Source organism: Aedes aegypti, chromosome 3, assembly GCF_002204515.2.
Source record: "Aedes aegypti strain LVP_AGWG chromosome 3, AaegL5.0 Primary Assembly, whole genome shotgun sequence".
Classification (NCBI taxonomy): domain Eukaryota; kingdom Metazoa; phylum Arthropoda; class Insecta; order Diptera; family Culicidae; genus Aedes; species Aedes aegypti.
In genome coordinates this window covers 382,985,002-383,002,213 of record NC_035109.1, presented here as the reverse complement: position 1 = coordinate 383,002,213, position 17,212 = coordinate 382,985,002, and the positions used below count along the sequence as shown (strand labels likewise).

Genomic DNA, 17,212 nt, shown 5'->3' with positions numbered 1-17,212 from the left:
AATGATTTGTCCAAGTATACTTCCAGGATTTTTTTTAGGCTTTCCTGCCTGAAAATGTGAAGGCAAATTTTCAATTCGTGAGGTATTTCTGAAGCAAATTTTAAAGCAAACTCTGATGAAATTTGTGTAAGTTTTTAAGTCACACGGTTACTAGAAGAACTCATAGACCCTTGAAGAATTTTTAGAAGATTTTCTTGTTAAATTGTTGGGATAATTGAAAAAAAAGCAAAAAATATGTGTATAATTTTCTGGTAAAATGCTACAGTGTTAATTAGTATGGAAACTGTTATCACTTGTGTAAGTTCCATGGGATTTTATGAGAAATGTTTTGAAGAATTGCAGTTGTAAGTGAATGAAAAACCGAATTTAGTACTATACCATTTAATTCCACTACAGTTTGTATCCTTTGACAAATACGCGTATTTCGACCTCAACTGAAAGGCCATCTTTAGTGTCGTGTACTAGACTCGACTGCAGTTGTGATCATTCGATGAAATTCTGGAGAAGTCTAGAAGAATTCTATGATAAAACACAGGGTCGAGTTTGAGGGGAAACCTCTGAACAATTTCTTTCAAAAACTGTGGAATTGACCTTTGCGGTTTTTCTTGGAAAAAATACAGTAAACATTCTCAGAAGATCTCCTACAGTAACAACTAGAAAATTCGGTTGAAGGATTAATGGAAAAATATCTAGAGAAAGTCCTCATATAGTGTTTCCTGGAGCAAATTCTGGATAAATTACTCAAGATCTTTTATAAAAATCTCTGGGAGAATATCTAAGAGAATTGGCAGAGGAATCTTCAGAAGAATTTCGTGCGATATCCTGATAGGAATCCCTGGAAGTATCCCAGAGGAAATCTCCAGAGAAACAACTAGGATTATTCCTGAAGGTTTTCCTCGAGAAATCTGAGATTAAAATTTAAAGAATTAGTTGAAAAGTCTCGTAACAGTCACCGAAGGTTTCTCTTATGCCTACATCATTTAGCATCAGAATTCACTGCAAGCAAGATATGAAAAAAGTGATTTTAGAGACCATTTTGATAAAAAAAAACTTCAGAAACCTTTCATCAAAAATAGAGACAATCATGTCTTGGGAAGTCGATAAGATTCACTGAAAACCTAAAGGAGGGTTTTGATAGCGGCGCAGCCGAATTTTTTTGGGGGGTTTCTACGTGAAAGTCATTTGTCATGTACACATTCTACCATGAATTACTGCCACAAAGAAATTTCCCTGATTGTTAGTGAAATTCCCTGAGAATTCCAGGTTTTTTCCAGGTTTCACAAAATTCCCTGATAATTCCAGGTTTTCCAGGTTTTTCCAGGTAGTAGACACCCTGAATTAGTTACTTAGATAATCCTTCCCACACAGGAGTTTCTCCAGGGATAACTCTGAGAAAATCTCTAAAATGATTCCCGCAGAGAAATCCAGTTATTTTGACAGAAATTCCTACAAGGCTCCAGAAAATCTCTTGATGGTTTCCTCTTGAAATTGTTCCAGAAATGAGGTGGTAGAGAATAGACCGTATATTTTAATGAAATATGCTTTTCGTCTACGTAGTCTTTATTATAAAAAAAAAACGTTGAAAAAATGAAGACTGTGTAGCCGTAAGGCATGTTTTATGTTCCAGAGATTTCTTCAGGAATTCCTCCAGAGATTTCCTCGGGAATCCCCCCATAGACTCATGCAAGAATTTCTTCAGTTTTTTTTTCGATAAATTTCACCGAGGATTCTTCTAGAGATTTTTAAAGAGGTTCCTTAATGGATTGCTCCAGGAATTCATGGGTGGAATTCGTGGGGTAATCTCTGTAGGAATTTATAGAGCAGATATTAGATTTTTTGAGGTCTTGAACGAATCTCTGAAGAAGTTTAAAAGGAAAAACTTGAAGGATTACCTGGAAAAATCATAGGAATAATTCATGTAGTGAATTTCCTGGGAGAGTTCCTGAAGGAAATCCTTGAGGAATCTCTATAGGAATTGAGGAAGTTATTTCTTGTAGAATCCTTTAATAAGTTATCGGTGGAATCTCTGGAAGAATTTCTGAAGCGATCTCTGGAGAAAATCTCAGAAATAATTCTTTGAAAAATATCGAAAGAACTACTTGAGGAGTTTCTGGAGATATCACTGGAGAAATATCTGAAGTACTCCTTTAAGAAATTGTCGTTAAACTAGAGAAAGCCTTGAGAACATCCCCAATAGAGATTTTCCTAGAGAAATTCTCAGGTCTTTCTGGAAGAATTTTTAGAGGAATATAAGGAGAAATCACTTGAAGAATCTTTGGAAGAATCTCTGAAGAACTATTTAATGAATCCTGGAAAAAATTCCTGAGTAATCCAACAAAATGCATATCTGTGAAATTTGAATAATCCTTGGAAAAATCCCAGGAGGATTTCTGGAGCCCTATCAGAATCGGTCTAGAAAATCTGGTACCGAAAAAAGGGCTTCCTGGAGGAAGCTAACGGCTTTCGGAAGGAATCGATAAAACATTCAATGAACGATATCCTAAAGGAAATTCTAAATATCATGATGTTCTTGAGTTTCTGACGAAATATCTAAAGGATTTCCTCGACATTTTTATTAGGTCAATCCTGAAGATACTTCTTAACATTTTTGCATTAATGTTTGCAAGGTCTTTGAAAGAAACCATAGAATAATTTTAAATAAATATCTGGAAGTAAAGAAGCATTAGTTGAGGTAAATCGTTGGTTAATAATATACTCTGATAACAGCAACAGCAGCACTTTTTGACGAACAATGAATACACCACACTTCGGTTGCAACGACCAACAATCATGGAACCAATGACGTGTTTGTTCGAACTGTTTTATATATGGGTGGACAGTTCGTACTTACCTCGAACAGTTCGCGCGAATATTGAACGATTTTTTTTTCTGAACAAACGTTCGTGCATTGCGCGCGTAGTGTAATCAAGGCTTTAGATTGAATTGTTTTACCAAGGGTCAATTCACGAATAATATCACGCTGCAAAGTGGAAGAGGGGGTCAAGCATAGCTTGACAAGCCTTAAAAAACTTTTGGAGGTCTTATAAAAAAGCGTGAGAAAGAAAGAGGGGGGGGGGGTATTGAAAAAGCTCTCATTAAGCGTGACATAATTTGTGTACCATCCCATGTTTTAGCGAGTTGATTAAAGTTCATGCCCGAAAGGATCCTCACTGAACAGCTCAAATAGCGTCTTGATTGCGGCGCGCCGAATTTTTTTCAATTAAAGAGTTTTCTAGCAAATAGGGCAATTTGCCCAATGTTGAACGGCTAAAAATCTCACCTATTGTTGAACAGTCCGTGTATTTCTTATATCGTGTAGTTCCAAAGAATTTTCTTCACAGACCTCTAAAATGTTTTTTTTTTGCAATTCCGTTGCATATCTGCCTACTTTTTATTAACAGAATGGACCACATAACAGCCTACTTTTCCAACCACACAAAACAATGCCGAAAAGTGCTACTTTTCAGCATTGAAAACTGTATTGAAAAGTACTGCCCATAACTGCAAAACAGTCACATTCGACATTTTTGACAAATTGGAATTAATACCATGGAGAGTCATCAAATGATAAATACTTTCGATCACCTTACTGAAATCTGTGAGATTGTTCTAGAAAATTCGATAAAAATCCCAAGTTGTTTTGTCACATTGGTAATAATAACCGCTTAATAGTCACATTGAGATTATAAATGATTCTCATAAAGCAAGGGCACTGAAATTTCTATCAGAATTATTTTATGACAATTCACCTAGTATGCGATATGAGTTGTTCAAAATATCAGCCTCAAATAAGCACTTTTGAGTTACTGGTAATTTTTAGAAATTTTAGTTTCCTTCCATACTGCCATAAAACGCACACTTGGTATTCCATTTACTCAATGCCTACTTTTGTCGAATGTTACAAATATGCAGTTATGGGCAGAGTAACACTTTTCAGTTCTGTTTTCGGAGTTGCCAAAATTATACCTGAGTGCGTCCATACACCATTCTTCAAATTAGTCTGGATTTTTCAATGACTTAATCAACTAGCTTCTGATTCCACATCCGTCGGATGATCCAAATCTGATTCAGGTAAGGGATTCTAACTTGGAATCGGATCTCTAGCAGACGTAGGGGAGACAATCAGTTTACTCTATGAAAAGTCGTTCTTTTCATGTGGTCGTTCGTCTAAGCAATTCGGCACATGAAGAATTAAATAAACAAAAATATAGTAGGGTGTAGAGCAACTTGGACACTTCCATGATTCACTTTGGCATGAGGGGTTTTTCTCGGCCGAATTGTCTGGAACTATGCAATAAGAAGCACTGTAATACGACGCATATTTTGGGCGTACCAACCGGTAGGCATTTTTTTGATTTCAGATTTTCTGAACTACTCGATGGAACGTTTAGTAAAGCCGCTCACTGCCGTGCCTGAGAAGCTTGACGGGGATCTCGTTCTTCACAGAAGTCTTACGAAGAACGCTATAGCCTTATAACCTCTCTTATCGTTTGTGGGTTTACAGCTCCACTGTTTTCGTCTGTGTTCATCCGTTTCCTCGCTATATTTCCATTTTCACCATTCTGAAACTGCTGAAAGTGCTCCTTTCACTTTGCATCCACTGCTGTTTTATTGGTCAGCATAGAAGACACTGCTGTGATTCATACAAAAGTTATTAATGATCAATCTTTTCTACTCTTTTCTCTCCCAGGTGGGAAAGTACCAACACCATCCATGGTCGCACATGCAATCCGTACGACAATAATCGCATCGTCGGTGGATCGAGCGGTGGTGAGGGTGCCATCCAGGCTGCGGCCGGTTCCCCCTTCGGACTTGGGTCGGACATCGGAGGTTCCATCCGGATGCCGGCGTTCTTCAACGGAATCTTCGGACACAAACCGTCCCGGAATGTGGTCTCAAACGACGGACAGTACCCTCAGGCGATCAGCGACGAACAGGAGATGTTCCTTGGTTTGTTGGATTTTTGATCTTCCAAACAATTACAGATTGATCATCGGAATTATTTCTATTTTAGGAATTGGACCGATGTGTCGCTACGCGACGGATCTCAAACCTATGCTGCGGATAATCGCGGATCAGAACGCAGCGAAGCTAAGACTGGACGAACCCGTTGACCTGAAGCAGGTTCGATTCTTCTACCAACAGAACGACGGAGGCGGTTTGCTAGTGTCCCCGGTCGACCTGGATATCCGCGACGCCATGGAGAAGGTGATGGCTCACTTCCGCAGCACCGTTAAGGCCGAAGTTCGGAAGGTGTACCTGGACAAGCTGCGCAAGTCGGCTCCCATCTGGTTCGGTAACATGAAGCACAAGGAGAACATTTCGTTCGACGCGCAACTGGACAATCTGGAAGACAAGATCAATCCGTACGTGGAGGCTCTGAAGTGGATGATCGGGCAGTCGAATCATACCTTTGTGGGTATCATGACTGCGATCACCGAACGGAAGGGAATCCAGTACGGAACAGATAAGTACCATTACATGGTCAAACAGCGGGATGAACTCCTGCAGGAGATGAAAACCATGCTCGGGGACAACGGAGTGTTCATCTACCCGACCCATCCGACGGTGGCGCCTTACCACAACGAACCGATCGTGAGGGCGTTGAACTTCAGCTATACCGGAATCATCAACGTGTTGGGATTCCCGGCGACGGCAGTACCTCTGGGGTTGGGTCGGGAGGGTTTGCCAATCGGGCTGCAGGTCGTGGCCAACGTGAACCAGGACAGGCTATGCTTGGCCGTAGCGTGCGAGCTGGAACGTGCCTTCGGTGGATGGGTTGCACCGGAGGTTTTGGCCTAGCCGGCGAACGGGGGGACACGAGGGATAATGATACGATGGGACCAGTGATCAACGAGACGTTACTGCAGGAAACTAATGTGAACTTACTATTTTGTGTTTGCTGACACGTACATACAAACGAGCTTCAGAGGTATTTGTATGCGTTTGCGAATGCAGTCGAGCATTTCGGCACCGGCCTTTTACTGTTTAGTGTATTGATATATTTTTTTATGGAGAAAATATACATGGTATAAAATGGTTAACACATTTAACAAATTCTTTTGATGACCTTTAATAATTATTTTTTGGGACCTTCCCAAGCCGAGTGGCTAGAGTTCGCAGCTACAAAGCAAAGCCATGCTGAAGGTGTCTGGATTCAATTCCCGGTTGGTCCTGGATCTTTTCGAAATGAAAATTTCCTTGACTTACCAGGGCATTAGTATCATCGTACCTGCCACACGATAAACAAATGCTAAAATGGCAATTTTGGCAAAGAAAGCTCTCAGTTAATAACTATGGAAGTGCTCATTGAACACTAAGCTGAGAAGCAGGCTCTGTCCCTATGAGGACGTAATTTCAAGAAGAAGAAAAATAATACAGTCGACTCTCCACATCTCGATGTTCTACACCTCGATATCTTTCCCTATGTCGATGATTTCATAAGTCCCTTCAGTCTGCAAACATTTTCACTTTCCATATCTCGATATCCTCCTTATCTCGATATCTCCATATCTCGATGTGTTTCTGTTGATTTTTCGTTCTCAATTTTGTCTCCGTATATCGATATGACCAATATCGAAGGTTACTAGACCAAAGTTTTGGGATTCAAAACAAATTAGGAGCTCAAAATGACGTCTGTTTGTGTATTACTTTCTTGGCAACGGAGTGTTTTTCAATCTAGTATTCATCAAAAATTCGTTCTTTGTCTCGATCTCTCCCTATCTCGATGGTCCCTTCGATATCGAGATGTGGAGAGGCAACTGTAATAATTATTTCAGGTATTTCTGGTTGAGTACTTGTGAAAACTGTATGAATGGACTTCTGGGAGAAACTTGGAAAAAAGTATATGTAATCACAGCAAGTTTCATTGCAATTCCGAGGGAGATTTTCTAGATGAAACTTTTTAAAAATACCTGAAAGTGGTATTGTCAAGTACAACATAATCACGAATTCTTGATGGAGTTTCTGACTCGCGGAGGAATTCTGAAAAAAGCTGGAGATCATTTATAGAGCAAGTTCTTGGCACAAAATTATCAATGACTGTTTGCAGAAATTCCTGGATAAATTTCTGATAAAAATCTAATCAAATCGCAAGAACAGTTTATGGAAAAATTATTGACAGTATTTTGGAAAAATGTCTTTCAAAATGGGAAAACTTCTGCTAGAATCACTTTCATAGTCATTGCAAGCACTAAGCAACATGTTTAGCCCGATATATCCTAAGATATCTGGTCTAAAGAAACACGTGAGTCACATAACATATGTGGAACTCGGAAGCCACAGCAAGTTGAAAAGTTGTACCCACTTTCAGCTGCTGACAAGTGGTAAACAAACTAAACTAGATAGAAGACATCGAGTGTCATTGCCAACGGTAAACAAAAAACACATGATTCGAGCAATAGACCAGTTGCTGCAAAGATTGCAGACATTACGATCAGGGAACGCTGAAAAGCAATGTCTGACGATAAGACATTTTTTTTTCATAATTTGTTAATGATTTCTTTCATAATCTCCAATATTCAGGTTTCATAACCACAGAATGTTTACTAACGCGAAAAAGCTTTTGTTTTTCAAAATCCTTCCGTTCATTCATCTAAAAATGCTTTGTTTTATATCCTGCAAATAAATATTAAAAGAATATGTTGATCAGTCCACCGTCCGAGAACACTCTCCCTGTTCTGTGCATACAGCAGCCAGTATTTATAGCTCAGAAATCCAATAGATACGAACAAGTAAAATGTACCACAGTCATAGGGTAGTGTAATGACTATCACTTGATATAGGTAGACATGACAGTCCTTTCCCCTTTAGAAACTTTGCAATAACTCTTTAAAAAGACAATAATTACAATAATTCATACAATGAGCAATCGAAAATATACCCAGAAAATTCCACAATTTTAATTTCAACTCACAAATTTGATTATGATTACAACAAAACATTCGAACCATTGGATTCACACTGCTCAACATTACATTTGAAAATTCGTCAACACTAAAGAACAATTCCGTTCATCTCAATACAGTAATCGCTTCACAAAAGAACAACTTTTTTCAAAATAAACGACGATTTCGTCAGCTCTAGAGAACAATTTGGTTCAACTCATATCGGCAATTTCACCACACTTTTCAAAAACAAATGAAATTGGCAATTCGACACCCCAAAGAAAAACGATTATCCCCAACACACGTTTCCATGATCCTCGTCGCCACTTTTATATCCTGTAAATAAAGAATAAAATAATATGTTAATCAGTCCATCGTCCGAGAACACTCTCCCTGTTCTGTGCATACAGCAGCCAGTATTCATAGCTCAGAAATCCAATAGGTACGAACAAGTAAAATGTGCCAGAGTCATAGGGTAGTGTAATGACTATCACTTGATATAGGTAGACATGACAATGTTAGAAACAACATACACGGAGACGGAATTCAACTCAATTTTGGGTTGTTTCAACGCAATTCCGTAGTTCAGCCCAATAACTCAATTTTGGCTAAATTTTCAAGGTCCCCACTAGGTAGTTTGGCTTTAATTCCATTAGAAAAATATACCCAATTTTGGGTTGATTTAACGCAAAATTGAGTTCTTTCGACCCAAACATAAGAAAAGTTGCATTTACCCAAATTTGGCTTATTGGGCCAAAGTACCCCCATTGGGTAGATGCAGCTCTCTCTATTTTTGACAACATTCGTGTGGGAGAAAGAGAAAACCGAGAGATTTTGGGTTGAAACTATAATCGATATACTTAATTTTGGGTAAAGTAAACTCAAAAATTAGGTAAAAATATTTCTCCGTGTAGATAGCTTTTACATTGACTCAATTATCTCGGATATGAGAGGCCGAAATCTAATTCTAAAGCTGTACCAAAAATAATTATTTCCATTCTCTTTGTAGCCACTCTGAATATATGTTATCTTTAATTCATTTCAATACAACACGCTAAACTTGTTCCGCTCAAAAATGGGTACCGAGCGCACAAAATCGGCCTCATTTCGTGCAGCACATATTCAGTGCAAAGGGGGCTGACACAGTTTTGTGCAAACAGTGGTGAACAAAACTGAATTAGTGAATTACGCACAGAAGAGGAGAATTTGCTTCTCCACGCTTGCAGAATTTGCTTCTATTTTTGTTTTGCTTCATAAAAAAACAAATTTTAAAGTTTTTCAGGGATTTTTCATTCGAATAGCCGCAGCGGAAGCAAATGGGGAAAAACTTTCGCATTTGCGATCGTCTTCCGGCTTTTCGCTAGAAAACTCCCCATCTTACCAACGGCCAACGGATTACCTGCTTTTCTCATGTCCACAGTTGATCAGCAGATGATTTCTCATTTCATTTTGTATAGGAAAGCTACTCACAGAATGAGTGTGACCTACACAGAATTTTCACTCAGTCAGCTAGTTCTGCATTGGTTGCCTCATTCTGTGTAGTTTGAACATATACAGCGCTGGCTAAGCGTGAATATCGATAATGAATATTGTATAACTCTTTTGACATTTCGATGTCCTTATACCAGCATGCAAATATTAAAGTGGGTATCACTTCTTGAGCTCGAGTTCCACTTATGTTATGTGCGTGAGTGCTACTAGAAGCTAGTGGAGCATTACCTTCGTCTCGCGAGCCGAGATGTGCAGTAAGAAGAATGGGAGTATCTTGATTGATGAACGTGAAGTGATTGAAAGGTGGAAGCAGCACTTTGAAGAACACTTTAATGGTGCTGAGAACGTAGGCAATGAGGGTCAAAACAACGCAGGAAATTTCTAGGACAGTGGAGCGAACAATGGAAACCAACGACATTGAGATAGTTATAGGATGCTATACCATTCTACAGTTCAAGAATAACAAACTAACTGGTCAGAATGGTAAACTGATCTCATCAATATAGGCCTATTTATCTGTGCGGGCCCATAGGTATACTTTTAAATGAGTTGTTGTGAATTATTTATGGACGGACCTGGTGTAGTGGTTCGAACACACGCCACTCACGCTGAGGTTCTGAGGATCCGATCCCCGAGATAGTCAATTTTAACCAAAAGGTTATAGTTACGACTTCCTTTGGAAGGAAACTTGGTACCAAGATGCATTTGCCTAGGCCTGAAAATCTCGTTAAAGATAAAAAAAAGTTATATCTAGCTAGATTTTTGACGTGGGAATTCCTAATCGGGATAAAAGAGGGATTTTGCCCATATCCTTCATTAATTTAGATAGAACTGTGGAAAACTTCTGGTGAGAACTTTGGAGTGTGTAGCACGCCAAAATCGTTTGGGAACGACTGGCGGTCTACTCCGAAAGAATTCCGTATATTACCCTATTAAGCAACCTAGGGACTACCACATCGCATTCTATTCTCTCGTATTCGCACGTGTTGAAATGCCTGGTATGAGACCTAACCTCAGGTAGGTTCAGTTCGATCCTAGAAAAGGAAAAGAAAACGGTTTAGCTGTTCCCAATTTCACCCACATTAGTCTTACTAAATGCCACTCTTCTCAAAAGACCATAATTGACGACTATCCCTAATTGGAACGGTTCAGAAGTTCTCCCATCACTCAAACCGAATATCGAAACCATTCTGGAAATCGGTCTACCCTTCAGACTAATCTTCATACCTCCCAAATTCAAATTTAAGCACGCGCAATGAAATCTTGCGTAACTTTTCAAGAGGACCTAAGTAACAAATTTGAAAAAAAAAATGAGTTTATCCGTGCAAATGATAACGTATTTAGTAATGAACGATATATAAAACACTCATCTACATCAGAATCCATTGATTAAACAAAAATGAAAATGAATAAAACGTCCAATGTTCATTTTCACGAAGTTAGCATCTAAACTGTCATATAGGACGTTTGATTTTCAGAAGCCCCAATACGTCCAAAGTACACCGATCATCAAAACAATACAAAGTTGTATTTTGGACGTTTTGCTAAATTATCATATATTGGTATTTCTAGCTTCCAATTAGGGTTACATCCCTGGAGCAATCCTGATAAAGTTTGATTTGCTGCTGAAAAGGAATCGCTAAGGACATTTCTCGCCGATTTCTTGCAGAAATTTTCTACAACTACTCCCGTTAGAACTGACATTTATTTTCAACTGCGTACTACGATCAGAAATAAGCGCTCTTTTGTAGAAATGCATCAAGATAGGTGATTACGTTTCTCGTCAACAGCAAACCAATCTTAGGGGTCTATTTTATAAGTCGATTCGATCAAATCGACTCGACTGGAGTCACTGTCGACCGAAAAATTCGCTCGACTCTGCTCTGTCACTCGAGTTTTTCGACAGTTGTCACTCTATGTGACTGATACTTTAGTAGGCCTTGAATTAACAAGTCAAGTTTTTTCAACGTCCAACTTTTTTCTCCGTTTTCAGGAGGAGAAAATTTTCCGAACCATAGAAGCTGTTCGAGGTTTCGGTTTCCGTGTGTGCTGTGGCGTTTCGGATACAAGTTCCAGGAGATTGTGAGATGTGATCCGTTTTCTAGATTTGGAGTTCGTGACGAGCCTTTGGAAGTGATCCGTTTTCCAGATTAATCCGCTCTGGAGAAGAACTTTTGGATCTGTTGGATGCAAAATATTCAAGAGGTCGTTCAATATCAGAAGCATTCCATTTTTTGATGTTCATTTCATGTTTCAAACTGGTTAACTTTCAAGCTTGAAATACTTTCCCAGACGTTTTTTTTTTGAGATTATTTGGATTAAGCTGAGTATAATTTTTAATTTCTTTATTTTTATAATTTTACGGTAAGATACTTTAATAACACTATGTATGATATTTTACTATATATTGGGTATTGGGGAGGGGTAGCCTAAGGGAGTTAATTGAACTGTCGACTGGATGAAAGTGCGTGGGGTCGCCAGCCTTTTGTCACGAGAAAACAGCCTTAGTGTTGTCTTCCAAAGGTCTTCAAAGATATTAACTAGCCCTGCTACAACAAACCATCAGGTAGATCATACCATCCCGGTATGATTCTGCAGCCATAGGTAATCCTTGCGCTGATGGTGGCTAAATAATCATCATTATCATCATCATCAGTTGTCACTCTATGTGACTGGATTAATATGGGAGTCCACGGGTGACATCTGAAATATGCATGTTTGCTTTGATCGACAATGAATACAGACGAGTCACATGAATCTGCTCGATTTACAAAATATGCCCCTTAATCCACGAGAATCGTTGGAGATATTTCAGGAGGAATTCCGAGATTAATTCCTTTATGGGAGATTTCGAAAGGCATTCCTTGATTAATTCTGGGAGAAATCCCTTGACAAATTCCGGTTTGAAACCCTTAAGCAATTCCGGGAGGACTTCCTTGAAGAATTCCTGGAGAAATCTTTTGAAGAATTCTCTAGAGAAACCCCTGGCAGAAAATTTTACGTAAAACCCCTAATAAATTCCGGGAGGAATCCGCAGTATATAGCATGATGGAACCCAGAGGAATTCCTGATGGAACTTTTGGAAGAATTCCCGATACCCTCAAGGAACTTCTGATGAAATCTCAGAATTCCAGATTTCCGCAGAAATTTACACACTCAATCTATTCAATTCTTCGGTACACACTCAATATGTTCGGTAAAATAACTGGGTTTTTGAACTACCGAAAAAGTCAGTAAACTTAAAAAAAATGTCAGAAATCTAAAAACAGAGATTTTTCACTGAAATTTTGCAGAGAGCTTTCATTTTATATCATATATCGATAACAATAAAACATGGTGAAATTTGCTTTTCAATAACGCGTGGCGACAGTTAGGCCGTTGTTCTGGTTCTGTATTGAGTTGAAAAGTTGCGACAGATAAAACTTTTTCAATTCTTACGGTGTTTGTTTACTTTTTGTTTACCCTGAGCTGGTGTTTTCTAAACACGATGTAAACAAAAGCTGTTGTGCTTGATTACAAGTATCAATGATAATTCAATAATCGAAATCGAAAAAGTTTAGTAAAACAATGATTTATTGGCTGAATTAGTCATTCAATGTCAAGGGTGTCGAACAGCACAATTGTGCTGGTTCGTCCTGAAAGGGATATGTAGTATATATGATGGAACCCAGAATAACCCTAGAGGAATTCCTGATGGAACTTTTGGAAGAATTCCAGAACTTCTGATGAAATCCCAGACTCCCAGATTTCCGGAGGAATTCACACACTCCATCTGTTCGGTAAAAATAGCTGGGTTTTTGAACTACCGAAAAAGTCAGTAAACTAAAACAAAATGTCAGAAATCGAAAAACAGAGATTTTTCACTGAAATTTTGCGGAGAGCTTTCTTTTTATATCATATATCTATAAAAAATAAAACATGGTGATATTTGCTTTTTAATTACGCGTGGCGACAGTTTTCATTTTACTGACTTTTTCGGTAGTTCCAAAACCCAGTAAAATTTCACCGACCCCAGTAATTTAATCTGAGTGGGATGGTACACAAATTACGTCACGCTAAATTTCAACTTTTTTGACCCCCCCCCCCTTTGTCACGTTTTTTGTACGAGCCCTCCGAAATGTTTGTATGGCTTGTCACGCTTGGCTTGACCCCCTCCCCCCCTTCGGAGCGTTACGTAATTTGTGCATGACCCCAGTGTGTATTATAAGGTTCCTGAAAGAATTCCTGATGGAAGCCTTAAAAGTACTCCTAATAGAATCCTTATAGGAACTCCTGATGGAATTGTTGTAGGAAATCCTAAAGATATTCTTTATAGAACTCCTGATGGAATCATTGGTTGAACTCCTTATGTAATCCCTAGAACTCCTGACGGAATCCCTGGAAAAACTTCTGATGGAATTGCTCAAGGAATTCCTAGAGAAGTTCCAGGTGTAATCCCTGAAGAACCTCCCGTAGGAATCCTTGGAGTTATTCTAGATGGAATCCCTAAGGGAACTCCTGATGGAGTCTCTAGAAGAACTTATGATGAAATCTCCTGAAGAACTTTTGATGGAATTCCTAGAGAAACTTCTGATGGAATCCCTAGAGAAATTTCCGGTGCAATCCCTAGTGGAATTACCGATGGAATTCTCAGAGGGACTCCTGATGGAAACCCTGAAGGAACTCAAACGTCAAATTAGTGAACAAGTGCATTGGTCTATAGATTGAAGATTTCTGGGAGCGCACTAGACCACCGTGAAGTCGAGCTGCGTGTGGATTTAACGTTCAAAAATCCGTTTTTCTGTTCGAAACTGAACATTATTTGATGCAAATTTGAAATGTCTCGGTTGGAGAATACAGTGAACAGATTTTCGTGTAAATTTTCTAGACTATGAATGAAAATAATGCATTTGAAAATTCCGAACTCAATGACGGATCATGTTCTCTTAATTTACGCATTTTGACTTGCCATTCATCTGCATCGGAAGTTCATGCGACGCCAATGCTTCAATTTAACGTGCTGGCGTCGATATTCGTGCAACATCCCTACAAATGGTACAATCAGTTCGTCAATCATTTGGTTCAGCCTCCAGTGGTTCGAGCTAACTCATTTGATTTTGACCGACCGGTTCGCCAACCGTCAAATCGGTTTCATTAACTTTCAAATTGGCATTAACCTGGTGCCGGAGTCCATTTTGGTCAAAGAGTCTGAGTCGCCTGTGGGCTGCATAACGCGATTTAGTTATTGACTTACCGTGCTGTGGCAAGCATATGGCGAAGTGCATCGAAACCGTCGAAACAGCACATCTTAGATTTTCTCTATAAGGACCACGAAGACTGGAATTCTGCTTCATAAATTAAAGTAAAAGTATGTTGTCGTGTTTTCAAGCTTGACTTGTTGCAACTCGTTGCTTTTGGAGTCATTGTATCCGCTGAATCGTAGACTTTTTTTAGAAATATATCTTTGAAGCAGAACTGGTCACTTTAGCAGGTTACTAATATATACAAGAGTGTTTTTCCGGTACGAAGATAGTTTGCGCAACATGCAAATCTTGGAAAATGCATACGAAGAGCGCTTGCCGACTGAGACTTCATTGCAAAGTTTATCTTTCCTATATAGGAGAAGGTATCGACCGTGATTGTTTTAATTTTAATTGTTTTATGGCTTTAGCGGTCATGCGACTCAAAGCTAAAAGGAGTCTATAGAAGCAAATGATGGAAATGAATAGGTGGATAGGCGTCGCAAGGGAGCGACAAGATTGAAATTTAATCAGGTAGTGAAAGTTGAGCAAGCCATTTTGAAGTCAGTAAGCATCGAACCGTCCTGTATTTTGCCTAGCTTTTCTACTGGAAAAGGGTTGGCTCAAAGCTTTGAGCTTTGCTACCAACACAGGCAAAATACAGGAGGCTTCAATGTGCTCTTATACTGACGGCAATCAACCGAACGGTTCCATCGATCGATGACTGATATTGGGAATCATCTTTCCGTTTATCTTCCCGTGGTAAGCATTTGGAGGTCTTCTTTGATATTCCTTTCGAGCAACCGGTTGTAGACGTTGACGTTGAAGCTGTGCCTACAAGAAAGATATTCATTACAAGAATCAAATGACGGCTTTGCAATGCTTCAACAATTCTGGAAACTATTTCTAAATCAAGTTCTTTATGGACGCGTGATATGTTTCAAAGAATTCATCTACCAACTGAAGTTTGTGCTTCTGTATCAAATGCAGGCTACATTTTTCGATCACTATTTCGAGGATTGATAAATTACTATAATCTAGAATCACAAAATATAAGACGTAAATTTTCTGTGCACAATTGAAAAATGTCTATAAAATATACATATTCTATTTCAACGAACAATTTTACGCTACAATACGAAGAAACATCAGACATCTCAGGAGGTGGCATCTAAACACTGATCGCTAAAAAAGCACTTCCGGTGGAGTGGAATCCATACAAGCTCAACTTTCGCGCCATTCTCCCTAGTTGATCCTCCCGCCCAGGTCTATGATGATGTTCAGAACTTCCTCTCGCTTGCCTCGAATAACGTCATATCTCGCACTCTTGACGCCCTCGATCTTCCCCGCCTTCCGGATTTGTTGCGTTACCTTGTCCACGGTGCACAGGACATGAACCCCGCAGTCGTATCCGTTACTCTGCTGCAGGCAATCTCCGGTCCGAAGTTGCGCCTTGGGACACCTCAACGTCCGCTTCAGCGCCGTCACAAACTGCCGACAAATGTCCGAGTTGCTGTTGTGTGACGAGTCGAAGTGATAGAACACCATTTCCGGCCGGGAGAACACCAGCAAGCTCCAATGCGATCCTCCGGCCTGATCCGCTATCTGGTTGTCGTTCAGCGCGAAAAATATAAACGACCGCTCCGAGGCGCGCAGCGGTTCCAGAAATATCCCAACATCTTCCTCCGAAACCATCCGGATGCATTGGGTCACTTCCGGGCTCACGAACAGCAAGTCCTCCTCATCCCGGAAGATCATCTTCTCCAGGTATTCAAAGTAGAAGGAAATTATCTGGTCGTTCAGCCAGAACGGGCCTTTAAGTAGTTCCACGTCGGACAACCGCAGACACGACTCGTGGTAGCTCAAGGCAACCTGATCCCCGCGGGATGACATCCTGGATAGTCGGTCGATTCGGGAATTACGGATTTCACTCGGAACAGCTGTTTTTTGGCAGCGCGGAAGCACAACAAATCGAAACTCACCGAGGAAACGAAAACAAATTTTGACAGATACGGATTGTTGCGCGGCAACCGCACGCAACAGAGATGCACTGCACTTTTTGAGTGATTGTTTTGATTTTTGCTGAGAGAGAAAACGTGAATCGCGGCAAAATGCATTTTTGAAGGGTACTCACCAGTACTTGGCTTTATTTGATTCCCTCGTCGAGTCGTAAAAGAACGAAACACGCACACAATGATTGAACCTTTTCCCGACACTGCACAAACGTTTACCCGAAGCCACAACACACTGATAGCGAACACTGCACTGCTGGATGCTTCCTGCGTTGCGAGATGCAAGAGAATATCGCGAATGTTATGCACACCACTCACAACCACTGAACTGCACAAGACGAGAGAGCGGAATATACTGAGAACTGAGCGGTGCAGAGCTGAGAGCTCGTAGACGGCATGCGACATTTTTTATGTCACTCTTATGGATGATACCAAACAGTAAATCGAAACGAAGTAGTTTAAGCTGTGAGGAAATAATATTAAATTTAACATATTTTTGATTCAAAGCTATCAAAAGCTTAACTGGAAAGCAATCGCGTTAACAAGTTTTCCGATCTACATTATGTTTTAACAAACCATGTTTGCCAAAGTACATCGTAGTCAG

General features: G+C 39.7%; 3 protein-coding genes across 3 annotated transcripts in view; 1 reads left to right on the top strand and 2 right to left on the bottom strand.

The window, feature by feature from the left end:
• Positions 1 to 6,044, top strand: part of LOC5566542 (fatty-acid amide hydrolase 2-B) — a 38,159-nt gene extending 32,115 nt beyond the window's left edge. The window contains exons 5-6 of the mRNA XM_001650887.2: positions 4,691 to 4,950; positions 5,015 to 6,044. Coding sequence (XP_001650937.1) covers positions 4,691 to 4,950; positions 5,015 to 5,802 — 1,048 coding nt within the window. The 3' untranslated portion in view covers positions 5,803 to 6,044. The remainder of the gene's footprint in view (positions 1 to 4,690; positions 4,951 to 5,014) is intronic.
• The window catches only part of LOC5566541 (cytochrome b5 reductase 4), a 228,340-nt gene extending 211,371 nt beyond the window's left edge, over positions 1 to 16,969 (bottom strand). Inside the window, exon 1 of the mRNA XM_021853238.1 lies at positions 16,731 to 16,969. The gene's annotated coding sequence lies outside the window, so the exon portion shown is untranslated. The remainder of the gene's footprint in view (positions 1 to 16,730) is intronic.
• Positions 15,558 to 16,661, bottom strand: LOC5566543 (sentrin-specific protease 8). Its single transcript, XM_001650888.2, has one exon. The coding sequence runs from the start codon at positions 16,487 to 16,489 to the stop codon at positions 15,842 to 15,844; it is 648 nt and encodes a 215-aa protein (XP_001650938.1). The 5' UTR covers positions 16,490 to 16,661; the 3' UTR covers positions 15,558 to 15,841.
• Positions 16,970 to 17,212: the final 243 nt, after the last annotated feature.

What these genes read in the sequence shown, in the direction of transcription:
- LOC5566543 (XM_001650888.2), bottom strand. Translation starts at nt 16,489, where the DNA reads ATGTCATCCCGCGGGGATCAGGTTGCCTTGAGCTACCACGAGTCGTGT.